General features: G+C 43.3%; 1 protein-coding gene across 39 annotated transcripts in view; it reads right to left on the minus strand.

Moving 5' to 3' along the window:
- Window positions 1-18,985, minus strand: part of KCNMA1 (potassium calcium-activated channel subfamily M alpha 1) — a 736,361-nt gene that overhangs the window by 111,819 nt on the left and 605,557 nt on the right. For 12 of the 39 annotated variants that reach the window (XM_040485497.1, XM_040485500.1, XM_040485502.1 and 9 more), the window contains 2 exons: window positions 16,754-16,762; window positions 9,986-10,159 (listed from right to left, as the gene is read on the minus strand). The exons of 14 other annotated variants lie outside the window; for them this stretch is intronic. In XM_040485497.1, coding sequence (XP_040341431.1) covers window positions 9,986-10,159; window positions 16,754-16,762 — 183 coding nt within the window. The remainder of the gene's footprint in view (window positions 1-9,985; window positions 10,160-16,753; window positions 16,763-18,985) is intronic. 13 more of the 39 variants (XM_040485505.1, XM_040485520.1, XM_040485518.1 and 10 more) reach the window with 2 other exon arrangements.

The following is an 18,985-nucleotide window of genomic DNA, read 5'->3' on the forward strand; positions in this document are numbered from 1 at the left end:
ATCATATATATGATATATATCATATATATGATATATATCATATATATCATATATATCATATATATGATATATATCATATATATCATATATATATCATATATATCATATATATATAAGGCAGTTTCAATAAGATAAGGGATGATATATATATATCTATATATAGATATATATAGATATATATATATATGCTATAAAGTTGTTTAGAAATTTTTAGGGAACTTCATGGATCCATGTGATCCTGCTTCTGGCATACCATCTATTCCTTTAACTGATGGTTGAGAATCCTTTCATTTATTCATTCTTTTACTCATCAAATATTTACTCAACTGGAATCCTTCAGGCCATTTCCTACTCAGGTATTCTTGCCAACACCTGAAGCCCAGCCAATGATGCCAGCATACTGCATTTCTGACCTTGGAGGGAAGGAAGGCAGCCTCTATGTCCTTTCTTGACTGAGTGCAATCCAATAGGCCCCAGCCCAGAAAGATGCCATTGGCCAAAGTGGATATCACTTTACTGCAAGCAGTCAGCTCCACTCCCAGAAGATGGCCCACATTCTGTGGCCTACAGGTGCCCCTTTACACACTATTGGTGCATCTTGAGTGACTCCAGCTCCAGGAAGCAGTCTTTCTCACTTTGCTTGGTCTCTCAGTGCAACTGACCATCCCTAATGTTGATCTGCTTCAGAAGCTTCCACTTTGAGTTTGCATAGGGTTTTTTCTAGGAATATTTGGAATATTCTCTGGGAGTATTTGCAGTATTCACCCTGTTATATTGAAGGGGATAGAATGGGGGGCCTTCAGGTTTACCAGAAGAGATTCTTGATTACTATTTCCCTTGTTTGTGGGAGGATAGCTCCTTCTGAGGATGACCAAGTGAGATGGTCAGAGAAGAAAGGTCTCTGAGTCTCCAGACCCTTCACCCAGTTTGTCTGAGCTGGACTCCAGCAGAATGTCTCCTCAGAACAAGAATCTATGGGCATGTCTAGAATCTCCCTCGAAACCAGGCACCATCTAGCCATTTACAAAAAGCTCCCTTTAATGCTGAGATTTTCAATGTGAGGTTCTAACAATGCTGGCCTTGTTTCTGCACATTTAGATTCCTCTTGAGAAAATGGTTGGCTGGGGAAGCAGAACCCTTGTAAGTAAATATGGGGATGAAGGATTCCCTGATTATCTAGGTAATTCAACATATTGGTTTGGGAGAACGCCTCTGAGAGAGGAAAACAACATACAGCCAATTGAGTGGGTACATTCTGCCTCATTCCACCCCCAAAGTTGGCATTCTCAGCACGCATGCCCCAGCACTGTCAGGAAACGTAGGACTCTAGTGCTTTTCTGTGTTGTTTTAATGACCTTTTGGGGTCAATGGCGTGTACAAATCCTACAGCCAAGGATGGCCAATATACAGCCACAATGAAAAAAAGGTCTTGTGAACAGAGAAGAAAATTGTACCATGGTACTTAGAAATGCCACATGACTTCCCTAGATTTTGTGTGGCAGCACTTCACAGGAAATGTGTTTTGTATTTCCACTGGAGTGGGGTAAGTGGTTGAAAACTACAGTGAATTTTCAGCGAATGGGATGTGAAGTACTTTATTATTGTTTTTCCTCCATAGATGTAAGGAGACATGCTGTCTCCCTGAGAAAGACACGGAGAGAAAAGTCTCATTGCCATACAAGGGATTTGAAAAATAATTTTCATGAGGTCAGGCTGAAGCTACCACTTGGAGCTTAAGCCAAGACCCTCGGGGACGGTCACATGTCCCTGCTGGTGGTGCTCACTTATGCTGTTTCTCTGCCCAGCCTGGGTCAATACCGTTCATGGCAGCAGTTCAGAGCTACCTGACTCTGTCCCCATCAACACACTCAAAAGACGTGAGCCCTAATGGAAATGGAGAGCATGGCAAGGGAGGAAGAAGAAATACGAAGTTAGAAAAGGAAAAGAGATGGAGATCCCCCAAGACTGGGGATAGTGGATGCAGCCTGGTAGGTCTCCAGTTCCAACCAAGGCTTTAGTAAATTCCCCTCCGACAGAAGAAAACTCCACTGAGTCCAAATAAGAATCATGACTGCTGGGTCATCTGGGGAGAATTAAACTCAAGAAATTTAACTAATGCAACTCAACTGCTTCAGAGTCATTAATTAAATGTTCTTTAAAAAGATTTTTAATTTCTCGGATCTGCATTTGGATAATGTGCTTCAGCTGCAGAGTCCTGGACGCTGTAGCTCCGGCCTTCCTTCCTAGGGCTTCTCAGAGCAGCTCTCCAGGTCTCCTGCGACCACAGCTTCCCCTCTGCTGGTCTTCCCCACCCTCAGGGGGAGTCTCCCAACTGTCTCATCAGGCTGGCCCCTGCTTCCACAGCTGCCCCACCACTACACTTCTTAAAACAAAGTCTCTGTGGTCCTTTCCCAGATCAAACACTCTGAATGCTTTCTATTGTATTGCAGATTAAGAACAAAACCCCTTCAGGGCTCCTCCCCCAGGGAACAGGTCATAGACTCCAGCCAAACTGGGTGACCAGCTGTTCAACTATGTAAGCATCTGAGTAACTCAACTTGCTCCACAGCCTGTGGAGCCACTCAGCTTGCTTTCGAATCCCAGCCCCACCTGCTGACTCAGGCAAGACCTGAGGCAAGTTATTGAACCTCTCTGTGCCTTAGTTGCCTCATCTGTAAACGGCACAGTTTATAGCCGCCTCGGTTTACAGCCACCTCAACCACCAGTAACAGTTACTACCTCGTGAAAAGGATTAAGTTAATATATATAAAGGACATAGTGTCTACAATGCAGAAAATGCTATGTGCTAGATTTAACAAGATATACACACATATATATGTACACACACACACACACACACACACACACACCCTGGCTGTGTTGGCAGAGCACCTTGCACACTAAGAGCAAACCTTACACAAAGCCTAGTCTTAACGTGAATCTAAGTGAAGCTTTAGCCATTTCCTACCACTGCCACCTTAAGAAACCCCGGGTTCTGTGCAACGGAGGACAAATATAACAATAGATCTGCCTGGAGAGTGGACCTTTACTTGGATAAGACAAAAGCATCAACCTCTTCTCAAAAAGGGAGAAGAATTTTTCAGCACACCTTAGCAAGCTTCACCCTTCTCTCCTCACCGATAAGCCTGATCTGTTTATAATCTCCACATCCACTCCCCTCTGAAAATGGTTCCCCCTATGCTCATTGCTTCTAGGCTAAAACCTGAATCAAAGATCCCAAACGCTAAGATCTTTCCTATGAGCATGCAGGCAAATGTCTTGAATCTGTTGGGCCAGATGACAAACGTCCAGCTCAGATGAAGTGAAGCGATGGGCACCATCCGAGGAGGGGGAACCCCAGGCGTGACTGAGACCAGGCGAGCCGCACATCTAGGGCTTGTTTCCTTCTGGATGGGACTTGAAGGCAGGGTGTGGTGGGGCCCCGTGCTGCCGCCCCACAAGAGTCTCTTCAGTGACTTAACACATTATTGGTCTGATACTAATTTGAGACGATGCCCAATTGCATCACAACAAATTAACTGCAGACACGCGATGGCAATCAACTCAGGGGGCTATCCTGAACACCGGCTGGGGGATTCCCTGTCTCCACGAGCCGCACGCTCCCACAGATGTTTCTAAAAGCCTCTTCCCAGAGGCCCATTTAGAGAGAAATTAAATGCAACTTTGACTTAATTAACGTTTTAAATGATAATGAATACAATGTAGATTCATAGGAGGCATTTACATTGTGTTGTAAAATTGATAAAAATTTAATAACTCTTTGTTAATAAGTTATGTCTCCCCAGACCCATAAAGCCTAAGGCACTGCAAACTCCAGACTGGGTCTAATCTGGGCTCCTGGTGCAGGTGGAGGAGGGAGGCAGAGATGGACCTGACATTTGCTCCAAGCCTGCTCCAATTCAAACCTCTGCTTGTTCATCAGTACTTTATTTCATACAGTAAAGGTCAGCATTTGGGCTCAAGGCAGAGCCTTGACAAGAAAGCTCAAGTGAAAGGCGGACTGGCCCTGGCATCTGTCGCCCGAGATAGTGGAGGAGGGAGGGAGATGGAGAGCTAACTGGCCACATCTGTCCTCCACCATGGAGGGAAGATGGAGAATCCGCTGCCCGGTGGTAGGGGCTGTCAGGCTGAGTAACGTGACAAGCGGCCACTGTCCTGAGTAAAATTGCAAACATAATTTCCACGTCACCTTGCAAAAGGACCTCTGCTCAGCTTACTTGTGGCATGACAACGTCGTTTCTAGTTTGTCCTTGAAGAGCTGAGTCACTTATTAAGGTGTCGTATTCCTGGTGTCCAAGTGACAAAGGGACACACAAGGGACCCTTCCGTCTTTCCTCATTCTGACCTTTCTACTTCTTGTCCCCTCTGTTTCAAAGTATTTCTTTTGAAAAGTTGGCTGCCTTTTGCCCGAATATTCCCTCTCTCCTTTATCTGTATGAAGTGGTTCTTCGTAGAATATTTAGCATAAAGAATTCAACAACACCTTTTGTGGGAGAAGCACGAGGTCCCCGAGTACAAGTCAACTACTTCACCTGACATCAAACTAAAGAAAGCATCTATTTATTATGAATGAAACCCTTTAAAGATAGGCATTTGAAGAGGATTCTTTTCAAAGGAAATTTTGCCCATGCATGATTTCTTGCCTGGCAAAGCTGATTTAACGAACTGACCAGTGTGGAAGCACGTGGAAGGCATATTTCCAATCAACCCATTGTTAAAGGTGGCTACCACAAAATCGAGTGAGAGGCATTGGCTTCTGTAACCTTGCCTGCTACCAACAAAAGTGCCCGAAGACGCCCTCCCAGGTACATCGTCAGTCTCTCGGAAGGATTAAATGGCTGTCTGGCCCTAGTTGCCTTCCTGTTTTCACGTACTGCAATGAAGTGCAAATGGCCAAACCAGGGAGTGTGCACTGGGGGTAACAAAGAACTAGAGAGGAATCCAAAGGCTGCTTCCATATTTACTGTCATGGATATAGAGAAGGAGAGGGGTAGAGGGAGGAAGAGTCAGAGAGACAGATCATACCAGCATGCACAAGAAAAATAGGAGAAATTACAGACGCAGAATGAATGGGCTTAAAGAATGCATGGAATACTATGTTTAGCTGAGTTTCCTTCGACTCTCCTGTTTCTATCTTTCTATCACTGATGGCCGTGGTGGGAAGAGTTTTCGGTTTCAGGGACCAGAAGTGAACGTAGATTCATAGGAGACATTTACAAATACAATTTGATGGGAGCTTGAGGGAGTCACCCAAAACTACACACAAAAAGAATCAGATAATGACAGGCTGTTGGTTTTTAAATACAGCTTATTAACTCAAACCCCTCCTTAACAGGCATTGGAGACTGTCCGTGCAGGGTGTGTCCTGTTATAGACATTTTCCTAGAGCTATTTCCACCCCTTGCCCTCGTATCTGATTTTATGTACTTCAAAATGCCATTAGTTCACTCAAGTGACTTTAGTTCTATTGACAATGTTAATTCTCTGCCTGTACAAACCAAAGGCTACTCGGGATAAGCTGATTTTTGTTTATTATCTGACAAGACTCAAGATTACACTAAACTGATTTTGGTATGTATCCCTTCAACCTAATGGTATTGGACTTGTCCTCTCAGCTTAACCATTGGAGTTGAATGCCTCCTTGTATTATATTTATACCCGAAATAAAAGTCACACGCCATTTAAAATTAGCTACAGTAGTTTGCAAAAGGGTGTACGTAATTGTGCAGGTTTAAACTATTAGTAGATTGAAAAGTGGGTGTGAGTGATCGCATGTGTACTTTAGCTAAAACTATTTCCAAGTGCAAGTCTAAAGATCTGTTTCTCTTCCAGCACATGTTGAATTTGTTCGTGCCAGGGCTGCTGACGGTTTGTGGCCAGCACTGTGTCACACAGATCTCAGGAGGTTTGAATCAATAGGGTCCTATATGTTGACACTGCATCATAATTTCCATTGTCCCTCTCTATTAGACTTAGCAATCACATGAGGCAGACTGAAATAAAAGAATAAATTCTGAACAGAGAAAAAGCACTACTTTATAAACCTGTAGGGAGGGAAAATGGCCCTGATTAGAACTTACATCTATATTTATGTGTGTGTGTATGTGTGTATGTTGCTAGACATAATTATATATGTATATGTATATACATATATATTATATATATATACACATATATATTATATATATATACATATATACACATATATATGTATATATATATATATATAATATATATATATATATATATATATATATATATATATATATATATATAAACTCTGTAAAAACTCTGGGCCCATTTCATTCTGGTGTCCTTTTCTGGTTCTTCTGCCAAGGATCAGCCGGAATAGAAACAAAACCAGGATGATCAGAAAATGAGGTTTTGTGCACCAATTCTAGCCTACCATATGGAACAATTCAGTCTTGTCGAAAACATAGTCTTGGATGAATTCTTGCTGGTCACTATTTGCTTTACTTTTCTGACACTGTTTTTTTTCACGCCTTTTGTAAAGGAGTCCTCCTTCTCTGAAGATCTTTCTGTCTGCACAGTCTGACCTTACATCTCTCGAATTCAAAAGAAGACAACTGTTGGAACAGAACGTGACTTTGCAACAACAGATCCTCGATGATGGGCCACACCTCCAAGGAGAGGTGCCCCGAGCAAGCAGGCCCTGCTGTTAGAAGGCAGATTTTTAAAACTGTGTGAACATTTTAATATATTACTACTCCTCTGGGAACTGGCTACTTTTCTTCCCACTTCAGAAAACACATAATGGGACTTTGTGTTTCAATTTAACGTCCCTTGAAAACGGAAATCTTTCCCCTTATGAGAAAAAAAAAAAAAAAAACAGCAAGGAGGGAGACTAAAGGCAAAAGAGAAATGAATTAGGCAGTCTCCAAAGAGCATTGGCTCAACTGGGAAACTGCGACCAAAGCAAAGCTCCATAATAATATAATGACCTTTAATGAGTGTCTTGGGAAACAATACGGCCCTAGCATAAAAGACAAAGGGCAAAACCCATCAGGGCTCTGCTGACACTAATTCAAAATGATTTTCAGAACAACTAAAGAATGTAAGAGAAGTAATCTGATCCGCCCATCTGACCTCACTTTGATTCAAGGGCCCTTCTCCTGCCATTTCTAATTGTCAAACCCTCTACATCTCACATCTGCTCATATTTAATGAAAAGCCCACTCTCGCCACTGCTCTTTGAGTCCACCAGCTCTGTCAAACGGGCACCACCCAGCCCCACCACCAGCAAGGGAAGCCCAGGGATTGCTATTGGAGCTCTGCCAGTGGAGTTCTGCGTAGAGATAGACATTTTTTAATTGGAGAAGAAGGGTTTATGTGGGCGCATGAAGGGGCTCAGGTTGGAATGGGTTTTTCTAACTTATTGTTAATGGTCAAAGGTGCGAGGACTGACACGGGGTGGATGAAATCTTCTTTTGTTTGATGGTGTGAGGACGGCGGGAAGACCGATGAATCAGAGGAGGCGACCCCCACACCCCACCCCCGAGCTGTCAGTACCAGTTATGGCTTCAACACACAGCCCAGAGCTCCATGTTTTCCACGGTGGGGCTCATTTGGGAGGGCGGGAAGGACGACAATCTCACGCACAGGATGTTTCTGAGAGGATGGGACAATCCCACCCTAAGTTTTTCTTCCCCTGGCCTCCATCAATGCTGGGATTAAGTTGCAGAGCTGAGAAATCCCTCCAATTATGGTTTCTCCTGTATGAAATGGAAATTACACACACTGGGTATCATGAGCCCCACACAGGGGACACACATTTTGCTGTGATTGGTATGGGTGGCCAGTGCCAAGACACAACCGCATACAGCCCGAATGGCTCCTTCCTTTTCTCCACTGACTCTCTAGCCAAGGTTTTAGAGCCTAGTGGTTATCTGAACACAGAAAAAGTGGTGCCTTACGCAGACGGGTAACCCCAGTGGCTGGTGGTTACTTTTGCTGCCATCAGTCAAAGATGTGGCCAAACTGTGCCACCAAAGCTCACTCCTTTGCTCCTCCCCCACTAGCTCCTGTCTTTGAACCCAGTGTCTTGCCACACATAGTAGACCAACAAATTCCTTGTGTGGTTGTGACCGAGTTCACCTTGCAGGGTCATGAGAACTAGCAAGAATTCTCACAATGAGAATAAAGGGGTAAAGGTTCACACTGTGGCATTTGTATGAAAGGAAACTTTCTTCCTAGGATTTTAGGCTAATGTGGTTGGCACAGTCCAAAATCCCTCTCGATACGACCTCCATTAGGTATCACTTTTAAAAATGAATCCTGTTTCTTGGCACTGGTCTGGAAGAACAGTGAATCATGAAAGAGAAAGGATTAGCTCAGTCCTAGATACAACTTTTCCAAATACCTTCTAAAACAGTTCAATGCACAGATTGTGCCTCAGTCCTGAATAGCAAGTTCAAACACCAGCACCTGACATGGCACACCGCTCCAGGGCATACAGTGAAGTCAGGACTCCTTCAGCCCTGGGAGCCTCTATGGACACTGTCCCACAAGCACCCCATGCTGGGACCATCTTCAACACCCACGCAGGTGAATCAGCAAATTCTTCGCGAAATGCTCAAGAGGGAAGTGCCCTTCCCTTTCCCTCAACCCCTTATTGTCAACATGAATTTACTCCTGCTGGTGAAAGTTTATTTCAACCAGCTCTGGGCACTAAGAAAGAGAGAGAACATGTGGCAACATGGTTACCAATAAATGTGTCGGGTGCTTTCAAGAGGAAGGGATGAAGTACAGAACACAGAATTATCTTCTACCTCTCATGCTACCAAAAATGTGAAAATAAAGTTAGAGCCACACTTGAAGACATCTAAGTCCTCACAAGGAAATACAACCTCTTCTGCCCTTAGATGAGGACCCATATCTCCGCATCTCGGTGTACAGACTGGAGCTTCCAGTAACATCACCCGTGAACCATGTCAGTGAAATACCGGCAAAGACCACGCTGAAGAACAAGGAAGAGGAAGATCTCAGAAATCTGGTGTATCTCAGTGCTGCCAGCTGCAAGACCTTGGCCAGTTCTTTAACACCTCTGAAATTGTAAGTGACAAAGAAGACTGACCTCAAAGCCTGGTGCAAAGGACTCTGGGAAATCATGGCGGTTCATGGCTTACAGGTTTTGTTTTTTGAAATCACAATGGCTACAGGAGACCTTAGTTCAACAGAGGGTTCTATTTGGGGGAAACTGATGATCCTTTGAACTAGTCATCTGAGAAGAGCCCTAGACTTCATCAGTCAATATAGGTTTACAGATTTAGAATACTTGTTCCTAGAACATAGGACACAATCTGGCACTGGAAGAATGAGACACAGGTTAAAAAGACAAGGTAAAAGAAAAAAGAAAGAAGAAAGAAAGAAAGAAAGGAAGGAAGGAAGGAAGGAAGGAAGAAAGAAAGAAAGAAAGAAAGAAAGAAAGAAAAAAGAAATCCACATTCATCCTAGCCCTGTTGTGTCTTGGAAATGATCTAAGCTCACTAAAAGCAATTTTATGGTCGAATTGGTTTCTTCTCTCTACGTGTTTCCTCTCCTTCCTCCCTGCAACCCAATCCAGTGTAGAGTCTTTACCCAAATATGAAGATAGGCATTTCCACACATCTTTGTAGTCATAGAGTATTTGATTTTCTGTCACATTAATTTCCATTTATATTTATTTAAAGGACAGAGAGAGGGAGAATATCACTAGACTAGAATATCACAGTTCGACACACCAGTACGAGAAGCACAACAAGTTAACAGAATGGGAAGGGAGCCTTCCCCAGCATGTACACAGGGACACAGGCAGAGAGGACAACATATCAGTCACCACACAAGATCACACTGGGAAGAAAACATCAGCTCGACAGACTCACAGAACCACAGGGCACGACACAAGACGGGGATGATACCACAGACAGCACAGACATGGAACTCCATGTGTCGGGGTTAAACTTACAGGCACGGAAACTGGTGGAGCAATCATTAACAGAGACAGAAGAAAGTGGGAAGGTTCTCTCAAGGGTGTCCATGTTACCACGCACACGGCCTGACATGCACGAGCAGTCACGCTCAGAACGTCCGCAATCAAAACAACATGCCCGTCTCATTCTCTTGTAGATGGACATCTTGGCTATAACCATGTGGTTGGATGGGAGGAGAGGAAGAGCGGTAGTTAATGGCAAGGTCACACACAGCAAGGCAGCTGGAAGGGAGCTAAAGGGATTTAACACAGGTCTTAGTTCACATTAACAGTCTTGACCCAGAAAAAAATGCAGAGTGACTGCTGGTAACAGTTTGGTTGTACATCAAAAACAGCAGCGAAAATATAAATTGCCTTTATAGTTCCCCCAAGGCTGTTGTGTATTATTTTTCTCCCCTAGGTAAAGCGGGTGACTACAGGAAAAGGGCATGGCTGATTACAATCGGGTTCTCGGATGAGAAGAACAACACGTTAGAAGACAGCAAAAATGTAACCGACATTTTTCCCCTGGCGCAATTAATACAGGAGGTCAAAATATACACACAGCCAATCAATTAATTGCTTATTTGGTACAATAAATGGTTTTTGCGAGGTGCAAAATATGTAATATGTAGGCTTTCTAATTTCCCTCCAATTCTGGGCATTAGGCAGAGCCTAGGACAAGCTTTCATCAAATTAGATGTGAAACGATTACATGTTAATATAGAATCTGAGGATGCCTCTGCTGAACTTCCCCAGAGTGAGTTTACATGATGCCTACAGGAATTTAAATTTACTCTTGACAGAACAAATATCCAAATCTGTCCATATAAGAAATGCAGCTACTCAAGGCTAACGCTGCGTATTTGACATTAAAGGCAGTTCACAAATAAGAAATCACCAAAAGCATATGAGATGTTGGTCTATTGGAATGCATTTAGCTACTCATGGGTGTATTTTCTGCTTAAAGCTGGGAGAATCTGAAAATCGCGTCTGCTTTTCTCTCCCCTACCCCCCAAAATTCAGAAAGCCATCGGGTTATTGGTTAATCATAATTTTTTCTAATATAGGAAATATCGGCCAAAATAGACCAGAGGTTATAAAACATGAAGTAAGAGATTAGGTCCCATGTAAAATATCTTACTTATATTTACATGTAACATTGATAGCTCTTCTAAACTGATATCGTAGGAGCCTGGGGATCCAGCTTGAGTGTTGACCTACAAAACTTGCTGGACATCACTGTAGTGGTTCTCAAAAACACTTCACCCTTATCCTTCAAGCCAATTTATATTTCAGTCCATGAAGCCTTTTTGTGCCTCATTTTGATGCTACAACAGGCAAACATGTTTGCTTATCACTTAGCATGACCCAGCCTGCTTCTCTCACAGGATTGGAGAATAACTTGTGTTTACTCCAAGCATCATAGCCAAATAGCAAGGCTGAACTGGAGAGGTGTTATTCCCCGCGCCTACACCTTCCATTTTAAAAGTCATTCTCCCCCCCTCTTTCTTTTTCTTTGTGGAGAATGGTTGCACTCTTACTTTAAAATATGGCTTGTGGTTTTGCCCTCTTTGAATGTTACAGTCACCAGGAAGAGGGGTTTAAATCTCTCAAATGGGTCAAGTCCTGTTCTAAGACCTTTATGACTTGCCATACAGTATATTTGTCAAGCAGGGGTAACGTTATGATTGTGAAGAACAGGCACTGGGGGAGATGAATGAGAGATTCATTCCTGTAAACTTGGCTCCCATTTTTAGTGACATGTTCTTTTAGCATCCTCACTAGCTGGTCGTTCAGATCATCACCATGCAGCCCCAGCCCTCTTCAGTGCGTGGCACATCATTCCTGAGCTGAGCTTTTACAAAAAAAAAAAAAGGAAGAAAGAAAAGAAAAAAAAGTTCCACTATAGCATTTGAATTGGAAGACTTTAGAAGGCATGGTGTGAATGCCCAGACACCCCAGACAGTAGTAGCTTAAGTCAAGAAAGAGGAAAAAGTCTTCAGCAGAAGACATAAAAATAAAGTTATTTTACATGCATCCAGATCTGTTGTACAACTTGTAGACCGCTCACTTGTTTCTTGCTTAGTTCTTTTACTGGAAATATTGATTTGTGATTTACACAGAGGAGGGAAACAAAGATGATTTTTTGTTTCACTGTAAATAAATTGTTTTGAAAAAAATTTAATCAAATGCTGTAGCAGAAGAGAAGCCCATCAAACTCTGAAACGCTATGCTTCTCATTAGCAGCAGTCCCTGGTTTTCATTTCCATACTGCCATTTTGGGTCATACACAATAATAGAATCTGACACATTTATAGGGAAAGAGAGTTCTTCTCCATATACCCGTCTTTAAGGACAAGGGGAGGGAGAATGAGGCGGGATAACTTTTGAAATCATTCTGTCAGAGGTAAGCCCATCCATCCTAATGGGTGATTTTCAGCCTCGTATTTGATAAGGGCTTCGGGAGGAAACAGAACCTCAACCCAGTGTCTCTCAGGAACTGTTTGCAACTGTTATTGCTGGCTGTTCTGGAGACCATGCATTGTTCTAAAATTTCATATTGTTAGCATGCAGGAACAGGCTGAAACTGGTAATCGAAGCAGCAGAAAACCATTTGCTATAAGAAGATTAAATGTTAATTATAAGCAGTCACATTCCAAAGCAGCATATGCATAAAAAAAGCAAACATGCTATTACTCGTCATTCCTCCCCAGTCATCATTTTTACACTCACACCAAATACAAAATAGAAATCTCCAAAGACACACAAGCACCACCACAAAAAAACCAGCAAGAATGGTCAATGAGAGGCTAAAAGACAAGACAGAAACAGTTAAAAACGATTGAGCCCCACGTGTTGACAAACCTTTGTGAATTACAATGTCTAGACCAAGGTGCCACCGACTGGGAGGAGGGTGGCTCTCGCTCTACTTCTGGAATAGTCCATTTTCATGGACACCCCCGCCCCTCAGATGTCTTCACCTATATACACTTCCGGGTCCCCCTTCTTAAAAGGAAAGGCCCATCTGACCTCCCTACTGGTGGAGTGATTCATTAGGATTGACGGGTATGCATCCCAGCCAGGAAGAGCTTTCTGCTGTGCCCTTACACGAGTCATGAACATGAACAAATGCTTTAACTAAAAGCATTTGAGTATTTCCCTGCTTAGTGGTAGCTGTTTCAGAAGATGTGGGCATTCTGTGTGTAAAATTATACTCTCAAGTTGTAAAATAAAATTATATCGAAATTAAGTCTTGGACCTCCTGATTTGGAAAATACCACCCTTTCAACTTTCTCTGGTTTCCTAATCCTCCAGGTTTGTTTTAGTGAATCATGGATACTCAGAACCGCTGGTGTTTTATTTCCATTTCTCCATGATTGTTTCCTTTTCTGGAGCTGATGTAGGTTAGAAGGTTAATTTCAGATATCAGAATGCCACTTAAAACTACCAAGGTTAGGTTTCAAAGAACAACGTTAAAAGTTTCGGTATTTATTTAAAACAGAAGTAAGTTTCTTAATCTACTCCCTGGACACATAAAGTGCCCTCTCACCTTTGGCGTTTGCTGGTTTTCTTTTTTACATAGTCACCCAATGCTCTCTTCCCAAATCTCAGTCCTCAGAAAAGGGACTTTTCCCCAGGATTTCAATAATACAAAGTGGATCTATGAGGACATCTAGTGGATCTGTGTGGAAGAGCAGCTAGTCGACAGATCACCTGAACCAGCTGGCCTTTCTACGAAAGGGAGCGGAAAGGGGACCCCGTGTGTCTCCAACAATTGAAATCTGTGCATTTCAATCCAGTGGTTCTTACAAATTACAGTGGATGTTTAGGGGGCAGTGGGGGATGAGTGAATTCTAGGAGATGGTTCCAGACTGGTCTAGAGTAGCAGCTTGCAAACACACTGGCTTTGTAGCCATGGCCAGCAGAGTGGGACCACTTCAGCACCAGTTGGCTGGGTCTCCTCAAAGCTCTGCTGCAGCTTCCTAAGACAGGAAACAGACAAGAGCGTGTCTCTGGTAGGTGTGAATACTGTAGCTACTTGTCATTCCGTCTTAGGGCTTTTGGAACTTTATGTTCAATTAATTGGCCCCATAGGCCACCTTAACTCTGGGAAAGCAGAAATATCAGCCTCTGGGGACTCAGTTTTCTCTTTGGCCCACATCACAAGGTTCTTGCTCTTGGGCCAGTGCCACAGATTCAAAGAGGTTAGGCGGTTGCCAAGAATTAGACCCTGGGTCTCACCTTCCTCCAAAGAACCCTGTCTTAGCAGTTTTACAATTTGAGAAAAAGCTTTTATACGCTTTCCTTCACCACAATGAAGTGGATATTCATCCAATATTTCCATTATGACTTCCTAGTGCTATTTGTAGAGATAAAATACAAGTATTTCCCTAACGGACATCATCAAAGCTATCTGTTTACTCCTAAAGTGTTTAAAAGTGGAAGATGGCTCAGACGTACTCTTGGAGCACTTTTCCTATATTTTCAAAGGTCGTGATCATGAGAAAGGAAACCTGTAGAGAAGTGGCTGCTGTAGATGTGGCTCGGTTACTGCTCTGTCCTTGTGTCAAACTGACAATCAGCTGTCAAACTCAGGTTCTCTGCTGGCTAGCCCTTCTGCGCCAAGCCTGGAATGAAGAAGGAGTTGGACTCCAGCCTGTTCTCAGCACCATCTGCCTCCCGCATCAGCGACCAAATTGTCAGCCAATTTCCAATTGCAGAATCTTAATTTCCAGGGTGGGTTGGAAGGGGCAGGAAAAGCAGCACTGGACTGAGAGGTTCAGGTAGAGTTTTCCAGCTGCTGGAGAAAAAGTATTTTAGGTTCAAATGGAGCAGATTCAAAGGAAGACTAATGTGGAAGGAAAAAAGAGATAATCTGCCTTTCACTTCACAGGTATTTTTTAGGCTGCAATCACAGGGTTAAAATCAATCCAATGAAGGAAGGATTAATTTGAAGCCTGACCCTGAGGCTGCTCTTCGTATGCTCAGCAGCAGCTAAAGTGATACGTAAAAGTATCCATGGAACAAAAAGTCCACTGAGGCATAGCGTTTGAGACATTTGTTTGATGTGATACTGGGAATCAGAGAGCATTCTTTCCAGTCCTGTAAATGAGGAATAATGTCTTCACTATGCAAAATTCCTCCTATTAGCTTCTGCAGGGAGAAGAAGGATCTTCCAGGTGGTTTTCCAAGATCAGAAAGAGGGGAAAGAAAAAGCTAGTTAATGTCAGTAGCACTAAGTATATGGAATTAGTTGATATTGCCCTCAACACCACACCGTGGTTGCGGAAGGCAGAGGAATTTGGCACTAGAGTTGTTTGTTGATTGACATCATGTTTTCTGTCTGATTCTGAAGGATCACTAGGTACAGGAGGTGCCTCTGCAGGTATGAAAGTGGCACATGCCTTCGAGCCACCCTTCCAGATGTTCTGCGGATGAAGGGAGCCACACAGTCAACTTGGGCAGTGTTGTGTGATGAACTGAAGACGTCATTCATTTGTTTTGTTTGTACATTGAGCATTCTGTACCCTCAAACTCTGAAGACTAGCCAGAACCAGATGACCCATTTGCATGGTGCAAAGGCAATGAGAGTTCTGAGTGCTGAGACATCTCCAAATTCCAGGACCATTGGATTCAACTGGTCTGCAGGCTGGGTCCCGTTTTCAGTAGAGTCTTATGAGCATGTGTAAAGATCCGACGATGCTCACTGCTGGTGCCACTGAACGCAGCATTGCTTTGAGTCACACATAGAAACCCTGGCCCTAAAATTGCCACATCTTGCGGGTGAGAGGGGTCCTATTCTGTGAGTAAGTTAGAGGCTCAGAGACTTAACATTTACTTGTTCAGACTTCTATATAGCTCACTAATGAAATGGAACATTCTCCTTGAGTCATCTTTCCTTGAGTCATCTTTTCCATCTTAAACAAGTCAATGGATCTTCCAAGATGCCTAACACCCATAGAAGAACTGGGTATGTCCTAGTGGGTACTGACTGAAAGAGAAACTTTAAAGCAAGGGAACTTCATAGACTGTAGGAAATAATTACCACTGGGGAAATACTTGTCTCCAGTAAGGCTGTTTAAGATACTTACACTCCCAAAGTTTGATGTCCAATTAATTCTTTAGCAAGCACTTTCTCATATAGAGAGGTACATATATTATAATAAATACGTCACTCTCTCTATAAAATATTTCTGTGCTTATATATAAAAATGTTCATTTTTACATATAAAGTACTGGTACATACCATATATATATATCACAACACAGGAATATATATGTAGCATGTGTGTTTCCTTCAGGATAGGAATTCAAGCTCAGTAGCAGAGACCAGATAAAATTTATCAAAGGCAAGCATGACAATGACCCCCAATTGACGAGGCATCTACAGCTATAGTGGTAATTACCTCAGCCTACTCAGCGTCCCCTAAAGGTCCGAGACAAGGCCTTCAAGAGAAACACTGTTGTCAAGGTCTTATTTTCAAATGGAAAAATAAGACAGTGCCAGAAGCTGGCAAGAGGCTGGGGGGATGGGAAGATGAACGGAGGGCGGTTCCCTGCTCTCAGGGGTCTCCAGCTCCAGACTACTCTGCAGACCATGTTGGATGAGGGAGTTGGGGCATGATGTCACCGCTACATGCAACATAAATACCAAAAGAAAAAAAGAAACTGAAACTGTACAGAAAATAAAAGAAGTATCTCTTCTAGAGAGAAAGACAGGGGGAACTGGACTCCGGGCTCCTGGGAACCCGTTTTACTCACAATATATCACTACCAGTGTGCAGTTAAAATAGAGTAGGGGCCGTATTCCAAGGCAGCAAAGAGGAAAAAAAATAAATCAAAAATATGTCAATGATTAGAAGTTCAAGAAAATTCCTTCAAACACATCAATTCAGACATGACTTGTCCCCTAGGAGTCCACCCTTTGGCAAACTTTTACAGGCTGGGGGAAAAAATGTAAATCATTAGACCAAGTTTGTTATACAGAAGAAGAAAATGGGTAAATAGTAGTTTCTGAGAGCTTGCTCCTTGGCCAGACAGCTGAATTTGACTCTCTTCCTTGATGGAATGCTATGAAGAAATAGAAAGAAATGCAAAAGTTAAACTATACTACCACAGGATTTCCAGATGGAATGCCCACACTCGAGATTGCTCCAGATAGTATGGCATGAAATGTTCAAGGTGAATGGGGAGGGTGGGGGTGGGGATGGGAGGGGAAGAGCTAGGTTGGGAGGGGAGGGTTAGGAAGCTGTGGATAAAGACCACTGACTGTCATCAGCTCTGCCCTCATGGAGATCAGCTCTGCCCTCATGGAGATCAGCTCTGCCCTTGTTCCAGGGTGAATTATGATCACCTGGCCTAACAGGTTTGGACAAATGACTGTGTGGGTGAGCTGCCCTCTCCAACTTGGGGCACCAGGCAATGTGCATTCAAAGGCACAGGAACCACCCCCACCCCACCCCCATCCCCATCCCCGATGCATTATTCACAACCTTAGCTCCTTCTCTTGAAAGTTTCTTTGCAACCAAAACCTATCTTCTCCAATTTCCTGACTTGCCTGGTATGCATGGGGAGGTCCATGTTCAATAGTTCACTTTATTCTGACCACTCCTTACACATACACATCTGCATCCTGCCCTCTGTAACACAGGCGGCTATGGTCTTTTAATTAGGAAGAACAATATTTGGACAATTTTGATCGTTATCAAACATTAACCTCACAGCCAGGGGCCTCTATGAGATGAGCCCAAGAGGGAAGGGGGTACAGAGAGACAGGGGCAAGACCCCTGTCATGCTGGCTCAGCTCAGAGGCAGTATTTCTGAAGCAATCCATGCCATGCATGGTGAGAGATCACACCCTTCACTAGCTGGAACCAGCTTTAAGGGGAATGAAGAAAATAAAATTATTTCAAACAGTTATGTGGCTCTCCCTCCAGGATGAAGTTAAAAGTCAGCTGCTGGGTGCTTGCCTGGAACCAGGGTGGAAAAATAACCTAGAGGCCAAATCCTCATTTCTAGGGACTTAAAAAACTTTCTGCTGAGTTCCACTGCAGTGCCTACGAGGAACATTCCAGTATCAGAGCAGGGATCAGAGACACTTTCTCTCCATCATTCTGCCTTCTACCCTCGCCTTCTTAGAGTCTACTCTCTGTCCAGTCACCATGGAGGTCATCTAATATAGAAACTGATGCTATTGAGTTCTTGCTCAAAATCTTCCAAAGGCTATTATCTGTTACAGGACTAAAACCCAGGTTTCTCCTCATGGCCCCTGTCTTCCTCTCTGAACTCATTTCATTCTGCTCTCTCCCCAGCCCCACCAGCCCCACTGGTCTGCCTTCCTTCTGTCCTTCCTTCCTTCCTGCCTTCCTTCAGCACTTCAAACTTATTCCTGCCTCTTGACCTTTGCCCTTGCTCTTCTACTAACCTCGACAGGGTCTCAGCTTCAATGTCACCTCCCAAGGGAGGCTTTCTGGCTAAAGCAGTGTCCCTACAAGGTTCCCCATACCCTCAGGCAGTCTCCTCTCTCTTCATAGCATTTGACTCTACCTGAATATATTTAATGGTTTCTATGATCATTGTTTGTCTCTGTGTACTACTGTGAAGGCTTCAGAAGAACAGCGATGTTATCTTGTTCACCCCTCCATCCCTGGCACCAAGCGTGCACCTGGCACAAAGAAAGTACTCAAAAATATGTGGATGCCTAATCAATAAGTAACTTTTAGTGATGCCCCGTGGAACCAGGTTCTTTGACAGATTATCTGGTTCTGGATTATTGGCCTTGACACTCTCCTGCATTTCCCAACATCCTCTACTACAAAAGTTTCCTTACAATGGAGTTAACCATTTTGTATTTGTTGTTCTCATTTACTTCCACCTTGGGATACATGTTCCTTGATGGAAAAAATCTGAGGGATGCCTGGTCAGCTGAGCTGTGTTTTGGTGTTCACGACCAACCATGCTGGGATGCATGGCCTGGTAAGGAGGGCCTTTTGT

This window comes from Herpailurus yagouaroundi, unplaced genomic scaffold (assembly GCF_014898765.1).
Source record: "Herpailurus yagouaroundi ecotype Mexico unplaced genomic scaffold, PumYag 163, whole genome shotgun sequence".
Taxonomy (NCBI): Eukaryota; Metazoa; Chordata; class Mammalia; order Carnivora; family Felidae; genus Herpailurus; species Herpailurus yagouaroundi.